The sequence below is a fragment of the Panthera pardus genome, unplaced genomic scaffold (genome assembly GCF_024362965.1).
Source record: "Panthera pardus isolate Hobbes unplaced genomic scaffold, ASM2436296v1 HiC_scaffold_24, whole genome shotgun sequence".
In the NCBI taxonomy this organism is placed as follows: Eukaryota; Metazoa; Chordata; class Mammalia; order Carnivora; family Felidae; genus Panthera; species Panthera pardus.
The window spans coordinates 38,693,006-38,713,762 of record NW_026526810.1 but is presented as its reverse complement, the minus strand read 5'-3'; the positions used below and the strand labels follow the sequence as shown (position 1 = coordinate 38,713,762).

At 37.2% G+C, this 20,757-nt stretch overlaps 1 protein-coding gene across 2 annotated transcripts in view; it reads right to left on the bottom strand.

Annotated features, from left to right (window-relative positions):
- Positions 1 to 6,606: 6,606 nt before the first annotated feature.
- The window catches only part of ADAM10 (ADAM metallopeptidase domain 10), a 157,973-nt gene continuing 143,822 nt past the window's right edge, over positions 6,607 to 20,757 (bottom strand). For both annotated transcript variants that reach the window (XM_053889028.1, XM_019441965.2), the window contains exons 15-16: positions 10,648 to 10,774; positions 6,607 to 8,867 (exon numbers count right to left, since the gene is read on the bottom strand). In XM_053889028.1, coding sequence (XP_053745003.1) covers positions 8,773 to 8,867; positions 10,648 to 10,774 — 222 coding nt within the window. In that variant the 3' untranslated portion in view covers positions 6,607 to 8,772. The remainder of the gene's footprint in view (positions 8,868 to 10,647; positions 10,775 to 20,757) is intronic.

The following is a 20,757-nucleotide window of genomic DNA, read 5'->3' as shown; positions in this document are numbered from 1 at the left end:
ATCATGGCTCAAAGCTTGTGACAAATTTGGGTAAGTCAGAGCAAACTAGAACCCTAAAACTCAGCTCAAGTATACCTCCTTTCAGAAGTCATGTTGGCTCACACGTGCAACTCCTCTGAGTTTCTAGCCACCCTGTATCTGTTTATTTTACAGCACAAATCCCTCAGCATTATGATTGTTGGGTTCTTTTTTTCTACTAGACCATGAGCTCCCTCAAAGCATGGACTGCCAACCCTGGGAGTTGGATAAGTGAATGGGAATTGAGGTAGCCACTGCGTATAGATGATTCCAGAGCTTGGCTTAGATGAAGCAGGGTTACCCCACGGTGTGGTATGTGCTGTGACAGAAGCATGCAAAGAATGCCAGAGAGCAGATCTGAGCGTCACCTCACGAAGCATGATATGAAGTTAGATGTTCTGATCCCGAGTTTATGGTAGTCCTGATTCAGAAGAAAAGGTCTGAAAAGCCAGGGGCCTTTCACACCCTCCATAACTGGGAGGCCAACATCCTTAAGAACCACCACCAAGTATAACACATCTGCCAAAGAAGAAGCCAGCTTTCAGTAAATGAATACAATGTTGAGCAAAAATGAAAAATCACCTTTAAAAACTACACCAGGGAATGTGAATGGCTAGGTTTCCATATAATAAAATCAAGAGCGAAAAAACATTACCTTTCCCCAAAGAAAAATTAGCTATCAGTACCCAGGACATAACCATTCACCATTTCTTAAGAACTCTGTTTGCGCCACTGAGCCTTTCCTCAACTCAGATTTGGGCTCAAGCATCACCTTCTTGGGGAAGCCTTCCCTGAACTTCCCGACTGGGTCTCACCTTCTCCCTCAGTCCCATCCCTACATGATCAGCTCTTGGATCACTAGAGGTGTTCCCTTCGTAGCACTTATCAGGGCTGGAATTGTACATGTACCCACATGATTATTTGATTAAAATCCATCTGTCTTACCTACCAGATAGTAAGCTTCACGGGGTGGGGGAAATTGTTACGCGCACCGCTACATTCCTATTATCCAGCAGAGGTGCGGGCACAACCAATTATCTGCCCAGGGGCACCTGGGTGGCTCAGTCAGCTGAGCATCCAACTTCAGCCCAGGTCATGATCTTGAGGTTCATGGGTTTGACCCCCATTTGGGGCTCTGTGCTGAGAGCTGAGTCTGGAGCCTGCTTCGGATTCTGTGTCTCCCTCTGTCACTCCCCCACTTGCACTCTGTCTCTCTTTCTCTCACTCTCAAAAATAAAAAACATTAAAAAAACAAAAAGAACTATCTGCCCAATGAATAACTGAGGTAACCAACGCATGCCAACCAGCATATGCACACCATAGGAGCCAAAGAATTCCAAACATCCTCTGGTAAGATTTCAAGGAAGCAGGGGGAAAAATGGTGGAAAGGTCATTTCATTACATCAGAGGTGCTACTAATAGGGACTGATGGAAAATGAAAACTAACTACAATCACAAAACTAAATAATGAAAATTAATCACAACATATCGACACCTCAATTTATAAAAGGCAGACTTTTTTGTTTAGAAATACAAAGTAAAACTCCCATGCCCAAAGGCAGAGGGGGGTTAAATAAAATATACATTTAGAATGAAGAATTGCTTAATTTGTTCAGCATTCACCTTCCCAAAATTATTTTGAAAACTCATGTAATGGAATTACTTTTTATGGAAGACCGCCTACACCATATCAAATTATTCTCATTTCTTCATACCAAGAACAAACAACCCCAGGATATTTTTTAATTAATTTTATTTTTAATTAATATTTACTTTTGAGATAGAGAGAGAGAGAGAGACAGAGCACGAGCAGGTAAGGGACAGAGAGGGAGAAACAGAATCTGAAGCAGGATCCAGGCTCTGAGTTGTCAGCACAGAGCCTGATACGGGGCTCGAACTCCTGAACCATGAGATCGCGACCTGAGCCGAAGTCGGACACCTAACCACCTAACCAACTGATCCACCCATGTATCCCTCCAGGATATCTTCTTAAAGACACATTTCCACCTCTGGGGATCATTATCATTTCAACAAGAAAGAGTAGAACCTAGTTTACTGTACTGAGTTACTTAACATTTATTCTAATATGGGACACACAGGTTAAATGTGAAAAAAACCTAATCACGGACCCTGACATGGTTTAACAAAAACTAAATATTCCCCTTAAATAGTTAGCAAGATGAACTAGTGAGCAAGGAGGGATGTAGTGGCCTGCTTACTACGACTGCTGAAATGACTGACAGCTTCAAGCATTTACCCTCGCAATGGAAATCAATTAATCATTCATTGTAACTGGAGCAGAATATAATTAATTACGTTAGCTTGACTGATTCAAGTTTAATTCCAGTGGAAAAAAATCATTATACAAAATTACTGTAAGTACAGGCCATTATCATGAATTATTAAAACAAAAACAATAATGAGTTTCTGTATGAATTTGATTCACATTAAAAAAAAAAAACACCTTTCATGGGAAATTTCTAATATAAACACAGGTAGAGAAAATAGTACCTGTATAATTAATTCCCAAGTATTCATCACCCAGTTTCAATAATTGTCAACTCATGGTCACTCTTGTTTCACATATATTCCGACAACTACCCAACTCTAACTCCTCAATTATTTTTAAGCAAATCCTAAATACCCTATTATTACATTTTTTAATGTATTTCAATTCCCATCTCTAATAGGGTTCCTTGTAAAAACGTAACCACAATGCCATTATCATACCTAAAAATAATCATTAAAATCCTTAAAGTCATCAAATATTCAATTAGTTTTCAAACTTCCCCCATGGTCTCATTTTTTTATTAAGTTTATTCAAATCAGGATCCTAATAAGCCCATAAATTGTCTTGGTAGATATATCTCTTACGTCATTTCCAATCCATCTTTTTCTTCCCCCCTTGCAATTCAGTTGTTAAAGAAACAGGGTTACTTGCACTATAGTTTTTCCAGAGTCTGGATTTTGACGATTGAATCTCTCCTGGTATCATTTAACATGCTCCTTTCTTTCCTGTATGTCTAGTAAAGAGGTGGTTGGCTACGGAGGCTCAGTCAGGATCAGATTCAACTTTTGGAAGGACTGCTTCCTAAGTGGTATGTGTATTTCCATTAGGAAGCACCAAATGTGTGCTCTTTGTGAAGTCACGGGTGATCACTGTCTAGACCCGTTAATCTTTGTGGGATAAAATGGTGATATCTTATCATTCCTCTTTAACTTCTTAGCTGGTATATTTCTTTAAGACTATATTCCAGGGGCGCCTGGGTGGCTCAGTAGGTTAAGCATCTAACTCTTGGTTTCAGCTCAGGTCATGATCTCACGGTTTGTGAGACTGAGCCCTGCGTCAGGTTCTGTGCTTCACAGAGCATGCTTGGGATTCTCTCTCTCTGTCCCTCCCTGGCTCGTGTATTCTCTCCCTCTTTCTCTCAAAACAAACAAACAAACAAACAAAAGACAAAAAGAGTATGTTCCACGGGTAACTATGATTTTGTAAACTCCTAGAGTAAAACATAACATGAGCTTCAATCTCTTGCAGATACTATCCTGTTGCTAAAATTAGCTGTGGCCGGTGGGAACTTCTTCAAGGTGCCTCCTGAATCTTTTTTGACAGACCCTTAATGCCTTACTTTGCTCTCTGGTAGGATACAGTGGTTTTTAGGCTCTTCTTGTACATTTCTTCCTCTAGATCTGGAATTAGCCATTTATCAAGGATGTCCTGTTTCTTTGAAGAAAATGGCGTTTAGAGACCACAACTGGGGCACTACATTTGACCTCCATTTGAATTATGTTCAAAGCTACTGAAGTCAATTAAGAAGCAGTCTTCTACTATTTCTCACAAATTCATGTAGCTGCATACATGTGAAATTTTAAGCCTGGGGCTCTCAGATTTTAAAATAGTTACATAATACGCTGGGGCACATGGCTGGCTGTCAGTAGAGTGTGCGACTCTTGATCTCAAGGTCATAGGTTCAAGCCTCACGTTGGGTGTGGAGATTAGTTTTAAAAAATTATATAATATGTAATATGCTAATGGTGGAACTATTCTTCTATGTTAATAGTGGGAGTATAACTTGGTACCATCTATCTGAAAGACAATATCATAATTTTTATCCATGACCTTCAAAAAAACCTTTAACCCAATTAATTCCACCTTTAGGAATTTATTAAGGTTCAGGATTTTCCTTGTAGGACTGTTTAAAATAATAAATAGTATAAAAATCTCTAAGTACAAACAACAGGGAATTGGTTAATTTTAACAATGTACAGTACATCCATAGAATGAAGTCTTCACAGTCATTAAAATGATGTAGATACCGTATCAATATATTGTTAAATAAGAAAGGTGGGTACAGAAGTGTTCATATTATGCCTTTAGCCACATGCCTAGAAAGGAAGTCTTGAAGGCTATATCCCAAAATCTTACCAGGGCAAACTGGGCCATTCTCCTGCTTCCACCGCTGGTTTAGGACTTGGTTTCCCTGGATCTGCCAAATCAGACACTACTCTTTCTGCTTTCCAGTTTCTAAAATTTTGTTTTTGTTGTCTTCTCTTCAACATTCCTTGTCCTTGTTGGATTATGCTCTCTTCTTTCCCCAGTCACTATGACTTTAGTGGAGATTTTAGGAAAGAGCAGAGGCTAATAAATATTTTGTTCAACCCTCCATTTTACCTAGCATCCCATTGTTTTTTATGGGAGAGAGCACACACTCTGAAGGGCTTATCAATTATAGAATATATGAATTTCTACTGAAAATAGTGCACCCATGTATGTATCTAAGACACACAAACAAAATTGTAATATAGCAGCACATAAGGGCTCACTTTGTATGCTAGTAATATAAAGGATTGGATACAGACACAATAGTGGAAAAACCAAAGTGGTAATAGATGGAAAAAGAGATTTAAACGAAAGTTGTTTTTAATCAAGAACTTAAAACCAGAAACGCTGAAACTGAAACTGAGTTGTGGGGCAAAGTGACCATATTTATTACTTAGAAGTCAAAAAATGTTTTCAAGGGGGCGCCAGGGTAGCTCAGTAGCTTAAGGATCTGACTTCAGTTCAGGTCACAATCTCGAGATTCAGGAGTTCAGGCCCCACATCGGGCTCTACTGACTGCTCAGAGCCTGGAGCCTGCTTCAAATTCTGTGTCTCCCTCTCCCTCTCTCTGCCCCTCCCCTGCTTGTGCTCTGTCTTAAAAATAAATAATAAACTTTAAAAAATTTTTTAAAAAAGGTTTTCAGGAAACTTACAATTTATTGCAAATTTAGACTACTTTAAAGATAGATAAACTGTCCCTGGCAGCTGCTTTCAAGCTGTATCTAACATCTCTCCAGTTTGGGGAGACACTGACCCTTTCAATCTAGATAAGGAACATCTCCTCTCTTAACCCCAAATATGGGCTGTCCAGTTTTGCAATGTGTTTACTACACCCTCTTATACTTTTCATTAGAAACACTTACTAACAAGAAATTAAAAGCCTCCTGAAGCACAAGCCCCCACAACTGCACAGCCAAGGACACTAATCCCATCTTTGGAGAAATAATAATTATTATTAATCTTAACACGTACCAGCTGCGCGGACAGAGAAAGAAGTGGAAGGGAGTTTGCTCAATTTGGAGAAATCTTCGGTTTTCACTAGCCTGTGAATATGACAAAAATGAAGTACCCAAACACAGAGGGCTGAAGACACCTCAGAAAACAAGGTTGATCAGATCAATTTTCTTTCCCTTTAAAAAGTCCTTCCCCAAACTTAGATCTTGCCTGAAGATATAGGGAACACTAACTTTAAAAACTGTAATCATTTACTTTATTGATTTTGCTTCTGAGTTGTTGTCTGAATTTAGAAAACTTAGGGGCAAAAACATTCTCAACAAAATTTAGGCATTCAATTCTAAGTAAAAACAACACATTTGCAATCATCTGAATTAATCAGTATTAATGCCTTCAGAAGCAAAATTAAGTATGATATACTTTGATGTTTGTAAATCACAGTAACTAAAAGTATTGCATACTTACCCATTTAACAAATACTACTTAGTTGTAGCTGGTCTTGATTTTTTTTTAAAAATTGGGGGGCAGATTATTCTGTGCAGGGCACCATTCTGGTCTTATAATTCTTTTCCTAGATTAAGACTGAAGTGTCAGTTCTCTCCTTATTTGCTATGAATCTGACAAAACAGGAAAATGTGGCTCCAAATTTTAAAACATAGTTTTTTACTAAAATAGACTTTGAAAATAAATGAGGTACTTAGTATTCAAACCTTTGCGAAATACATGTAAGACCATGGTTTCCAAAATGACTCTGCTTTGCTACCAAGACAAAGACTTTTAAACATTTTGAATATTATTTAGAAATAACGTAAAGCAGTTAAGTGTTTTTTAAAATGATCATTGTGTGTAGATACAGAGAGATCTAATCATAAATTTTTTTCATGGACTCCTAACTAGGAATAATATCTGTATGTGCAGGAAAAGAGACAATCGTCTTTCTGCTTAATAATCGCTTTCAGTTAGTAAGGAAAAGCTGCTTTGTGGGAAGCTTCTTTTGATAGTTCTCAGAGTTCAAAGAGTATGGAACCTTTGAGTTGATTTCATCAAGTCTATTTATTAATGCATTTCAAGTTTCAAAAAACCTTACATCTTTGCACAATACTTTATTTTTTGCAATTTTTAGTAAAAATTTCCAAAGTGAACAAAAAGATACTGTATAAAACACAGTGGACATTAAACTGACAGTAGTATTAGATCTCATTTGTCTTGATCCTTTTGTTTTACCACATCTTGATTTGCAGTGGAAAGAGTTCAGTGCACGTATCTCTTGTCAGAAAACATTTAACTTAGACTCAAAATAAAATAGGGCAGTGTGTACCTGCCAAAACCCTACCACAGGATAACATTACAGGCAAAAAATGTACATGTTCCAAAGTCTACCACACTCAAGAAGTTACTAAGAACTCTTGCAGAATAAAAGTCACCATTTTAGAAATGCAAACCCACTTCCAACCTTTGCACAGTCCAAAAACAAAGGCATTTAAATGATTTAAAAGCAATTACATACATATCTACCTACTTGTTTGTTTAGAATTATTTATAGTCTATCTGGGGTTTCATGTACAAAATTTGTCTCTAAATCATGTACAAAAAGCTGTATTTTGAAAAAAGTCACCACATACTGTACAAGTTTACAAGGAAGAGATCCCATTATTTTCTCTAGCATTTTTGGCCTTGCTGGCTTGCGTCACATTATGAGAATGATTGTGTAAACCTTATACTCTTAAGAAACAAAAAGGAAAAAAAAAAGCCAAAACACAAATCTTTTCACTGTTCCCTAAATTTGCCTCCTATGTGAAGCCAGAAAAATCATAGCTGTTTACTTCTAATTTAAGTGATGTAGTTGGAAAACAGAAGCAATAAATACGTCACAAGCTTAAAATTTTTTTGTAATGCCCCCTTCCATTTCTGCATAGCAATACGCCTGTTAATACATTAAATGCTTTTGCTTTCTTTAAAAAGCCAATTATTTACATCTGTTTAAAAAATAAATTTGGAACGGGACATTGTGCTGTTTCACCTTCATTGTTAAAATATTTTAGGGAAAAAAAATGTCAGAAGGCCTATCTACAATTTTAACTACTAGTTGAGCAAATCACCCTTCTTTAGTGGTTACCAATGATCAGTGATAATATGCTGAAAAAATTGTTTCGGTATTTTGATAAAATAAAAGACCCAGCTTTTCTTTTCCAGGTCGGAGAAAACCAAAAACATAATTAGCATACTTTAGATATATGGAAAGCACAAATAACAGGCTACAAACAAAAAGAAGTCATTTCATTGACGTAATTTCTACCAAAGCATGAATAAAATTTCACCTATCGATTCAAAACTGGAATTGAATTAGAAGGTTTAAAATAAGTAAGCAGAAATCAGACATTTGCGTAAGAACTAACTCTGAAGTAGTATGCTGCGTATGTCCAGTTTGCACACGTAACTGTGTTCCTCAGCATAGCCACTCATGTGCTCTTAGCAGCCATTTGATGAAGACAAGATGAGTATCAGAACCAACTCCATCATTATAAAAAGGTAAATGGATTCTCACTTCAAAACTGCCTGTGTAAAGCATTACAGAATCCTGGACCACTGAATACCACCATTCTCTGTTATCCTGAGTATGTCAATTAAACAGTAATTTTTCATTAAGAGCGGAAAAATTTTATAATACAAAGAAACATCCATATTGCAATTTCTGTTTACAATTGCACACAGAAGTACAGTGTACGTAAGAAATACATGTCTGCATATAACAAGGTATGTACATTGGCAAGTGATGTCTCCAATGTTGAGGTGGTCGAGCCTCCTTAGCCTTGATTGGCAGTTGAAAAAAATATATATATATTTCAATTTGTGATAAAAGTTTATCGAGAGCCAAGTTTGCCTGCAAGTGAAGAAAATGCAGCAACGAAGAACAGGGAACACGGGGCACATAATAATATTCTAAGACTTTGTGCCATTACGTTAAAAATAGCTGTCCATAAGAAAATTGGGTTCCTTTTCCACCCCCCCACCCCCAAATTGGAATTTTCAGGCTTTAAAACTTATGTAATTCCACCTGGTCTGAGGACATGATCTCTTGCCATTTTTTCTTCGACTGTATTTGTGAGGGTTTAGTTTGGGGATGATGATTTAATAGGTGTCTCTTTGGAGTGAAGTTTTCCCATTGTAGGCACTAGGAAGAACCAAGGCAAAAGCTGCAGTTAACGTCTCATGTGTCCCATTTGATAACTCTCCCGGGGCCTCTGACGCTGGGGCTGCTGAATGGGCTGTGGAGGTCTCCTCCTCTTTAAAGTGCCTGTGAATCACAAAAGTAAAATGGATTTACTGTGTGCTTTTTAATCTTAAAAACAAAGGTAACACTTCAATAAGAAAGGTTCTAGATCAGCATTGTATATGTAATTTAAAAATTTCTGGTAGCCGTAATGAAAAAAGGCAAAAAGACAGCAAAATAATGTTCATAATTTTTTTTATATCACTTAATTCAATATAGCCAAAATATTATCATTTCAAGGTGTATCAATACAAAAAAGTATTAATGAACTATGTCATTCTTTTTTATATGCGAAGCCTTCCAAGTCTGGTATGTATTTTATATTTATAACACATCTCAATTTAAACTAGCCACATTTCAAGTGTTCAACAGACACAACTGTTAGATGAACATGAATTCTGAGGACAGAATCCATGAGGAATAAATTACTGAGTGCCTTTGAGCAAATGACTTAACCTCTCTGAAACTCAGATGCCTTGTCTGTAAAACAGGGATAATAATGAACTCATATAGTCTATATATATAATCTGTGAAGATTATATGACAATTCAGTAAAGGTGTTTTTTTGTGAGGGTTCAATAAATGATAGGGTTGTTGGTTTAAGTTTTTAAAGGTGAAATTTGCTTAAGGTGAAATCAAATAAAAGAAGTGCTACATTGCATGAGACCATAATTGGTAACATATCTAAAGAGGGTCATGTGGCCCTTAGGAATCCCTAAGAAATTAATATAAGTTTTAGAGCACTGACACTGTCAATTTACAAAAAGCAGTAACATCAAAATCCAATTTCCTGATTGCCACCAAGATACTGTCGCAAGCAGTACTGAGACTACTGAGCTCTCTTGCCCCACGATAGGTAAATTCAGGGGAGCGACTGAGGGAAAATAGAGAAAACTGTAAGGAACCCCCTAGTTTTAAACTACTTTATGTAGGGTAGTAGATGTGGCCTGAGGCAAGAGGCTTCATGAGAAGTCTGTGCAAGGTAGGAGAGGGACAGCTGCCAGTTAGCTCTTGTTCTCCTCTGCCACTGTCATGGGATGATGTATGCCCTACTCCTAGAGTGAAGAGTTCTGGTCCAGGCGTTCTGAGGGCAGCACAGAAGCCACAAATACCTTGGGGAAGGTGAGGGAGAAACAGATGGGGACTAAATAACCTGGAGCAGTTGCCTCGTACTCTTTTCTTTTCCAAATCCCTGGAGCTAATCTAAAGACAGCCTCCTCCCCGAAGCTGTGTCTCCATGAGAGGTAAAGGGTAGAGACCAAACCTCAGGAGTTATTTTCAGAGATGGAGAGTAACTATGGTTACTTGGTGACTGAAGCCTCTACCGTAAGACCCTCCCACAGACTGTCATCTGTATTTCCCCATAAGCATCACCCCTAGGGAAAATGAGTTTATGTGCCAGGAAATATTTCAAGAGCATAAACATTAGAAACAATAGCAGAAGTACAGCTATTAGAACAGAAAAACCAATCATTTAAAAGTAGTTTATCATAATAAAGACAAAAAAAAAAAGGAAGATTTTAGAATATGAAAAGTAAGAAAACAAGTATCAGGCAAAAAATAAATTTTTCTAGGTCTAAATATTTTTAGTGACTCAAGACAGATTAGCATTAAATTGGCAGCCATAAGTTAGAATGGATTCACAAAGAACACACTCAAAACTCAACTAAATAATTCATCCAGTGATCTCATTTTCAAGGAGAAAGTACTATAAAATTAGTTACTAAAGACTCATTTAGAATTCAATTCTGCCCGCTGAACAGTTCTGAGTTAAAAAAACACAGTCTCGCTCAGACTGTCTTACCTGGAAGAGGTTTAGGAGGAGGCAGCTTTGGATTACTACTTGGAGTATGAACACTGCATATCTTAATAAATCCAGCCATTAGCATGATCAGGGCAATTCCCATAAGTAATACAGCCCACCAATAAACCTAGAAAGAAACAGATTTCTCTACTGAAAAAGCTATAAAATATTTTAGGATATTTTATATTACATAAAATATATATATTACATTTTAATTTTTGAAGAACATTTGTTCAGAACACTTGCTCATTGGGAGTTGTACAGATACCATATATAAGCACATACAGATTTTTTTTTAATGTCACAGAAATATTAAGGAAAAAGACAAAAAACGCCCATAATTTCACACCCTAGATGAAACCACTCAATCTTATTTTTCTTTCAGTTTCTTTTCTAGATATAGCTATGGTGGTCATACACACAGATAAACTCACATGCAAAACTAAGGTTCATCCTGTATATAGTTTACACTGTACTTTCCCATGTTATTAAGTATTTTATGGTTTGAATATTTTATTTACTTATTTATTTATTTCTCTCTCCCTCTCTCTCTCTCTCTCTCTCATAAACTATGTCTGTTTGCCTTTAGATTCTCCAGGGGCTTAGAGGGTATATTAGTTACTTTAAATTCTACTTCTGGATAAATTTTTAAAATAATCTTGAACCTATGCTTTTTTCTAATCGTCAAATACTAAAGTCTCTCTCTTTTGAGCCTCCCCCCTTTTCCTGTTATTCTACTTCATTTGAAATTTAAGCCCCAGACTACTGCTATGAAATTATTTTATCATAAATCTTAGCTTTCACTGTATTTTATATATTACAATATATAAATATTATATATTTGAATCATAACATCTATTATTTATAATAATTTATTTAAAGGTTAATTGTCTTTTTTAATATGAAAAATGGAAGGATATACACATTCTACAAGCAAAGTTTACCCAGTCTAAGAAGGAAGTAAAACTTTCACTTGTAGCTTAAATCATATAATCAATTAGCCAACCAAAAACTTCAAAAATTACTAGTATAATCTTATTTACAGAAAAATTACTGTTTCTATTCTTAATAAATTCTATTTTGCAATTCAAAATACTCAGATTTGGTTTTAAGACAGTAAGTAATAATAAGCATCATACAAAACAGTTACAACTTTATAACCTTCACATTGGTTTAACATAGACTGATGTATTACATATATAGTTATTGCTAATTATAGCCCAAGAAACCCCCATTTAAGATTTTCTATGATATGAAGTCTTATAACAGCCTACTACTTCTATACTGTTTTTTTATCCAGCAGTGACAACATAATTAAAGTAATAAAAACTGAAATAAAAATACATGTTGTGGGAAATGCCCCAAGCCACTTTCTTCATGTGTGCATAAAGGCTTTCACATACAAATTTATTTTTAAGTTGGTTTTATTTTGAAAGAATCTCAAACTTATAGAAAAGTTGCTAGTACAACAAACTTTTTAAAATCTGGAACCATCTGAGAGTAAATTGCTAGCATGATGCTCTGTTATACCTAAACATCTTAGCATGTAATTTTACACCATAAGGGGTTTTCTAGATAACCACAACACAATCATCAAGATCAGTAAGTTAGCACTGATACATTACTACCATTTAATCCTCAGACCCCCTCAAGTTTTGCCATTTGTCCTAATACTATCCAATTCAGAATTACGCGTTGCTTTTAGCTGCTGTATTTCTTTAGTCTCCTAAAATCTGGAGAAGTTGTACAGTCTTTGCTTGGTTTATATAACCTTGACACTTTTGAAGATTACAGGCCAGTTATTTTGTATTATATGTCCCTCAGTTTTGGTTTTTTAGATGTGTCCCTATGATTAGATTCAGGTCATACATCTTTAGTAAGAATATCACACAAGTGATGCTGTGTTGTTCACATCGCATTCCATCAGATGACACAGGTTTTTGATCTTGTGACTGGTATGTTAACTTGATCACTAGACTAAAAGGTGATACCTGCCAAACTTCACCATAGAGACACTCTTCTTTTTTGTAGTCAGTGAGTCTTCTGTAGGGATAGAACTTGGAGCTACAAAAATATCCCCTTCTTCATCAAACTTTCAACTTGCTCATTTCACTCAGTATTGCCTCATGGTTTCCTATTGTATTCAATGGGTTTATAATCCATTATTATCACAGTGTGTCTTTTGAACATGTCCCTACCAGTCTTTGAGCAACTTTACTTTCTGGCACAATTAATTCTAGGTTTATCTTATTCTTTCCCTACCCCAGCCCTCGAATCAGCTGTTTCTCCAAGGAGCCCTGGCAGAACTGCCCCTCCTATGTAGACACCCTTCTCACACAACACTTGTACTCAGATATCCCAAGCCAGCTGCCCCGCCACAAGGTGCCCTTCTCACCTGCTTGGGTTTAACACCTCATATTGGTCTTCTTCCCCATTCCGCACCCTCCCTACTTTGCTCAGGCTCTAACACCCTGTTGTGTGCCACTATAGCTCCCCCCACTTGGCATGGATGCCCACCTTACTTGTCCTCACCTAATGGCTTTAGGAATATACTGTTCAAAAAGACAGAGGTAATGCAATTCAGCCTCACTGCTGAAAGATCTGATTTTTTCAACAGAAGCTACAAATTTCAGTTTTTATGTGGAATCTATTTTTAAGTGCTGTCAACTCACTCAAAATTTCTAAAAACAATACACAGACCTTACAAGACATGTTTACAGAATCTCGGTTGGAAACCACAAGTTTACAATCTACTTTTCAGAGTTCACTTTTTGTATCCTACCGAGACTGCTAGAGAATCTTTTAGAATTTTCTTTTGGTTTCTATAGAAAATAACTTCCAGAGCCTTGCTCTACTTGTGAGTTTTTAGGATAGTATTTCCTTTCTCTTGCTGCATGAATTTTCCATAGTCTATATGCACAGCTTCTGTCCTGTTTCTAGCACCCGGAACCCTTTTAAATATGCCACTTAATGAAATAGGACCTTCTTCTCCCTCCACTGTCTGCATTTCTGACACTCTGACCTAGTAAATTACATAAAGAACTAAAATTACCAGTTTGTACTACTCAAGTGTTCTTCCTGCTCTATACCAGTAGTTCTCAACCTTGGCTTGGCATGTTAGAATCATTTGGAAAGCTTTTAAAACTCAAGATACCTAGAGCAAATCCCAGACCCAAATAGCATGGGGGTGGGACTATGACATCAGTAATTTTATTATGCGGTATTTCATTATGCAGGCAAGACTGAGAACCACTGGTCTCAAACTTTTTCTGTAAAGGGCCAAACAATAAGTATTTTAGGCTTGTCTCTGTCAAACTACTCATTTCTTCATTCTAGTACAAAAGCAGCCATAGATAACATGCAAACAAATTAGTGTGACCATATTCCAGTAAGCCATTATTTACAAAAACTGGGAGCAGGCTGGATCTGACCCATAGGCCATGGTCTGTCAACCCCTGTTCTACACCCATATACAGGACATTAGTTTGGAGCCTTTATCTAAAATGGATACCATCCAACACTAACTCTTTAGTTCTAAATCTCTAGCCCAACTACCAGCCTAAGAATTTTGGGAGAAGCTGAGAGTCTATGACTGGCTACAGAAAGAGAGAGTCCTATGACTGAGAAATGCTGCTTAAATAATCAGCACACATATGGTAAAGGGATGGTTCCTATCACTGAGTAGATCTAAGAATTATCTGATATGCTTATTAAAACACAGGTTCTCAGGCCACAACCCTACAAATTCCAATTCTGGTGTTCTGGTGAAAGGCCCAGGAAACTGCATCTTAAATGAGTACACCAGTGATGAGGATGCAGATGTGTGCTTCTTACCCAGTTTAGACATGCTGCCATTGTGGTACACAACCCCTGTGAGCAATACAGGAAGTTTAGCATCCCTGAACCTCATCCATCAAATGCTGGGAGAGCCCTTCAGTTACTCTGACAAATACGGTACATTCTCAAATTCCCTCTGGGGAAGAAGTACCACCCGTAATGTGATCCAGCCCATAAGCAGAAAGGATCAATGGTTTCCTACTACTTTCAGGCTGATGGGCTAATTACAGGAGATGCACATCTATTCCTAATGTTCATTATATTCTCTAACACCATTCCTTCCTTCCAGTCTTCCCTGCTCAAAACCATTTTCCAGGGACACTTGGGTGGCTCAGGTGGTTGTATCTGACTCTTGATTTTGGCTCAGGTCATGATCTCACAGTTTGTGGATTCGAGCCCTGCATCACGCTCTGCACTACAGTGCAGAACCTGCTTGGGATTCTCTCTCTGTCTGTCTCTTTCTACCCCTCCCCCACTTGCACATGCTCTCTTTCAAAATAAATAAATAAACTTAAAAAAACATCTTCCACAGGGTCATCAGTGTTACAACTACCTAAAATATGGAATTGACTATGCCATTCCTCTATGTAAAACCCTTTTTCAAAAGCTTCATACCAAGGATCTCCAAGACCATTAAGTGGGAAAGAGAAAAAAAACAGAAACAAAAAAAGCCCTTGAGCACAATAAAGTACAGCAAAGTACCTATATGATTCCACTTTTTAAATATATATATGTATATTCTTGTAAAGGTATAGATCCTTTCTGAAGAACACACAAAAAATAATCTTCAGAAGACTAGGCTTCAGGGTAAAAAGATGGCTTATTTTTCAATGTATTACTTTGTCCATTAAAAAAAAGGTTGGGGTGCCTGGGTGGCTCAGTCAGTTAAGTGTCTGACTCTAGATCTCGGCTCAGATCTTGAGTTCATGGTCATGAATTCAAGCCCCACATTAGGAGTGAAGCCTACTCAAAATAAGTAAATAAAATTTTTTAAAAAAGGATAACCACACTTTCAAAAGGAAAAAATGTAAAAAACAAAAACCTCTTTTATTAAAAAAAATTCATACTTATGTGACTTTTTAGGTGCTCCCTATCCATAAAACATCCATCTGTATCCTCTATTTCTACTGGCCCTTAAGAATTTAGTTTTGGCATCACCTCCTTAATAAAGAGTCTTCCCTAAATAGGGTCCTATTTTCTGTGAAAACATCAGGCAGAAATGAAAACATGTTTTTATGTATTTGTCACTCTAATTCAAACTTGGCTACGAGCTCCCTGAATTTATATCCTACAAACTCAGTACCTATCCCATAAAAAAAGCACCTATTAGACTAGTTATTACAGGTGAGTCATTATTCCAAATACTGACTTTTTGAAACACTTCTAAACAGCTCATTTATTATTTATAGATTGTCCATACAAATAATGCGACAAGGCTCTTATAACGGAGACTGGATGTAAAAAATGGTAGTTTTGATACCTCTGGTACTAGTTTTTCAGCATCTAAAAAGTCTCAAATACAGATGCAAGTAGTATGACAGTAACAGAAGCAGGTAACAAAGAAAGCTTGGATTTAATAATGGTTATAACTGTAGAAAACAAAAGTCAAGAGGACCTAGTTCCAGTTGAGATCAATAGACATTTACTAAAACATGGCACCCAGGTCCTTAAGAACTTCCAGGTCCTTTTAGCAGTGTTCTTGGACTTCCTCCAAGTTTTTCTAGGTAACTACACATCTCAAAAGCCCAAAGCTTGAGATGTTTTAGTAACAATGCCAGCAGCTCTTCAGCTCAGTGTGTGAGGAAATGAAACATCACAGTGGTGAGTAGATAGCAAGAAAAACTAAACAATGGTGTATTTGAGAGTGTAGTAAATATGGCCACCTTTGGTAGAGGGTACTTTTTAATACTCCCTTTAAAAGGGGGAGCCCTAATACTCCCTAAAATGGGGGAGCCTGACTGACTCAGTTGGTTGAGCTCACAGTTTGTGAGTTTTATATATAAAAAAGAAAATTATAAAATCAGGGGGAAAGAATACCAAGAATACCAAACCAGGCTAATAAACGCAAAATATGTGTTTCATCTGTAAGGAAACATCACAATGTGTCCACCTGGTAGAATCTGAAAGAAAGGAGAGCCAACATTTACTCAACAAACATTTAATGAGTGTAAATTATGCACCAAGCTCATCTTTCATAGATACAAGGGTGCTAAGTGAAACTTAAAGAAGAGAAGATAACCAAAAGGTTAAAACAAAGCCTTGAAGTTACCAAGCACTAAATCAAGTCTGAGAAAATAATTCTACATAGGACACAGACAGATGTTATTCAACACAGTCATTTATATGGCAAAAAGAACACAAAGTAGAAAAAAATAAGTAAAAACTACAAAATAAAAGGTCAAAATTTACTAGTCTAATTGATTACATACTAATTTGACTTTTTTTTTTATTTAATAACCTAAATAAACAAAACAGACCTATAGGATTATAAAATGATAAAACAGGTATCTCCCCCCCAACCCAAAAGAAAACTGTAAGGGGGAAGGGGTAAGACATACACTCAAGTCTCTTCAGACATAAGACAGTCTTTACTGTTTTTAAACATCTCCAGAAAAAGTCAACCATACAATCATTTCAGCGAATGTTTCAGCATTTGACAACTCCCTCTTCGCAAATGCACTCTAGACTTCCTGGGGATCACAAAACCTTGTCAGGCCCACTGCTCCTTGTGCTGATCCTGGTTTTGCCATCCTACAGAGGAAGAAAGCTTCCCTTCTCTCCTTCAGAATATACTGTTGTCTAGACTTTGCCTAAATGTTCTTCTATCCTTCAACTACCCCCCCGACCCCCCGCCCCGCCAGCCACCACCCCTCCAGCCATGTGCTACCCCTCACACCAATCTGCCGAGCTGAAAGCAACTGGCTTCTAATCCCTTAGTTACTTTAAGTGCAGCCTAGGCCAGCAGGATAAAATACCACTGAGAGAAACCTGAAGATATTATAGCTTCAGAGTGAAGATAATATGCACAATTTTTATTCTTTTCCATATAAATTGACATTTAAGAAATCTGCTTCATGCATCCAACAAATGTATACTGAATCCTTACCATATGCTAAGCCTTGTGACAACACTGCATCTTTGTTGTTCAAGTTTCACAAGTGATAGCTATGTAGCCTATTCCACTAGGCAATGAAGACCTTAGAGGTCCAGATCCACCCTCCATTTCAACAGATGAGGATGACAAGGTAGAAAATCTCTATTATAAGCCTTTCAAAAAGGAGTACTAACACTGCAGAGACTAAAAAAAATGGTTCCCACACTTTAGCATGCACCATCATCACCTGTTGACTCAGTGGATCCGGGGTAAGGTCTGATAATCTGCAGTTCTGTCAAGTTCCCAGATGTTGATGCTGCTGGTCAGCATTTTGAGATCCACTGCTCCAGATTAGGGGTTGGCAAACATTTCCTCTAAAAGGCCAGATAAATATTTTAAATTTGAGAAGCCAGTCTCTGTTGCAACTACTCGAAGTGCAAAAGCAGCCACAGACAATGTATAAGTGAATGGGTGTGGCCGTGTTCTAATAAATCATTATTTATGGACACTGAAATTTGAATTTCATATCATTTTCAATGGAATATTTCAATAATATCTTTTCATTTTTTCAACTACTTAAAAATGTGAAACCATTCTTAGCTTGTGAGGTATACAAAAGCAGGCAGTGGGCTAGATTTGGCTAATGAAACATAGTTTGCCAACCCCTGGTTTCTAGATCAATGGTTGGTGCTCAATCCTGGCTCTTCACCAGAAATAGCTCAGAAGCTTTTAAAAGACCCAGATACTTAAGCCCCATCCTGTGAGATTCTGAATTAGTCTAAGCCCTAAGTAATGAACAACCAGGAATAAGAATTACTGATCTTGACCACTATTCTTCCAAGTGACTTCTATTGATATTTAGGGTTTAATAAGCCTTATGAATGAATAAAGGTTTCTTGGGTCAGCTAAGTTTGAAAAATGAAATTTAAAGACTTTTTACTGTAAGACTTCCCATGATATTATCATAAATATCTAAGAGGATACTACAGTATGCAATATTTTCCAGATTCATTGGACCATCAAATCCATGGATGTAGAATTCTATGAAGCACTTGGGAAACACTGGCCTAAATCTTTCATAAAGAATAACAGATACTTAATATGCAGGTTCATAAAGCTACAGCAAAATCTGAGAGCAGAAATTAATTTAAAAATGAGAAATACAGGGGCGCCTGGGTGGCTCAGTCGGTTGAGTATCCGACTTTGGCTCAGGTCATGATCTCGTGGTTTGTGAGTTTAAGCCCTGCGTTGAGCTCTGTGCTGACAGCTCAGAGCCTGGAGCCTGCTTCAGATTCTGTGTCTCACTCTCTCTCTGCCCCTCCCCTGTTCTGTGTCTCTCTCAAAAATAAATAAAACATTAAAAAAAGAGAGAGAAATACAACTGATTCTTTTTTTTTTTCTTAATTTTTTTAATGTTTATTTATTTTTGAGAGACAGAGAGACAGACATAGTGTGAGCGGGGAAGGAGCAAAGAGAGAGGGAGAAACAGAAACAGAAGCAGGCTCCAGGCTCTGAGCTGTGAGCACAGAGCCCGATGCAGGGCTCGAACCCACAAACCGTAAGATAATGACCTGAGCTGAAGTTGAACGTTTAAAAGTGACTGAGCCACCCAGGGGCCCCCGAAATAACAACCAATTCTTATCAGAATAATAACAAAAAAGAAGAACTTCTGGGGCACCTGGGTGGCTGAGTTGGTTGAGAGTCTGACTCTTGATTTTGGCTCAGGTCATGATCTCATGGTTAGGAGATCGAGCCTTTCGTCAGGCTCCATGCTGAGTGAGGAGCCTGCTTAAGATTCTCTCTCTCTCGATTTTAAAAAACAACCTAAAATTGCCTGATTAAACAGTTTCACAAGACAAGAAAAGACTTCAATCTATCGTAACAAGCATTTCACTAAATCCTCAAATCTAAATATGAAAAAAGCTTTTTTTTTTTTAAGTTTTTAATTTTGAGAGAGAGAAAGAGAGAGGATGTACAACCTGGGGAAGGGCAGAGAGAGAGACAGAAAGAGACAGAGAGAGACAGAGAGAGAGAGAGAGAGAGAGAGAATCCCAAGTAGGCTCTGTGTTGTCAGTACAGAGCCCAACACAGGGCTTAATCTCACGAACCATGAGATCATGACCTGAGCCAAAATCAAGAGTCAGACGGGCACTCACCTGACTGAGCCACCCAGGTGCCCCTAAATATGAAAAAAAGGTTTTAAAAATACTTTTGAGAGATCACTTCCATCAAACATTTTTAAAATAGGAATGAATGAGCTTTTGAAATGCTAAATAAAATGAGTCAAAATTGAGATAATGGAGGAAAGTAAAAAAGTATTATTTTTAGATATGATTCACTACCTGGAAAACCTAAAATACCTGGTACAACATATACTCAGTAGAACATAACTCTGAGATCTCCATTATCCGATTACTTTTTAAAATACATTGTCCTCTACAGTAGACAAGTATACCACATCTCAACTTGTTCTTATTAGAGATAATCAAGGGGGGGGGGGGGGGGGGGGAGAAGTGGATCCAAATTGAAAAGAGGGAAGTAAAGAGCTAAGAAAGGCAAGCTACTTGAAGTCACAGAACTGACAAATGCCAGAGGATGATACGAATCCTTGCATAGTTCCCAAGCCTGCACTCTCCATTTTGCCACAATGCCAAAGGCAACATTAGCTTAATGGATATTTTTTGAACACTTATTATGCACAAAGCACAGGAATACAAAAATGAGTAACATATCATGTTTTAAAGAGACCTAAGTTAAATAAATTGACCCATTTTTTGGTTTAAAACCTAGGTCTCCTAAGGAGTGCCTGGCTGGCTCAGTCAGTAGAGTATGCAACACTTCATCTTGGGGTAGTGAATTCAAGCCCCACATTGGGCATGAGGCTTAATTTAAAAAAAAAAAAAAAAAAAAAAGTAAAGTATTCTCTAAAAATAGATAAAACCTAGGCTTCCTAAATTCAGATTCAGTGATTCTCCTACCTTATAACCCCTATACGTCTAAAAATTGTATATTCTAACACACAAAGTATAGTATTATTCTTCCTGTGTATAATAAATGCCATTTTAATGTTAGAGATAATTCCAAAGTTTTTATTACAAATGTTATTACAAGAGTACCAAAAAGGATCACAACCCACAAATGACTTTCGTGTGTGTGTTTACTTTTAAGGCATCCTCAGT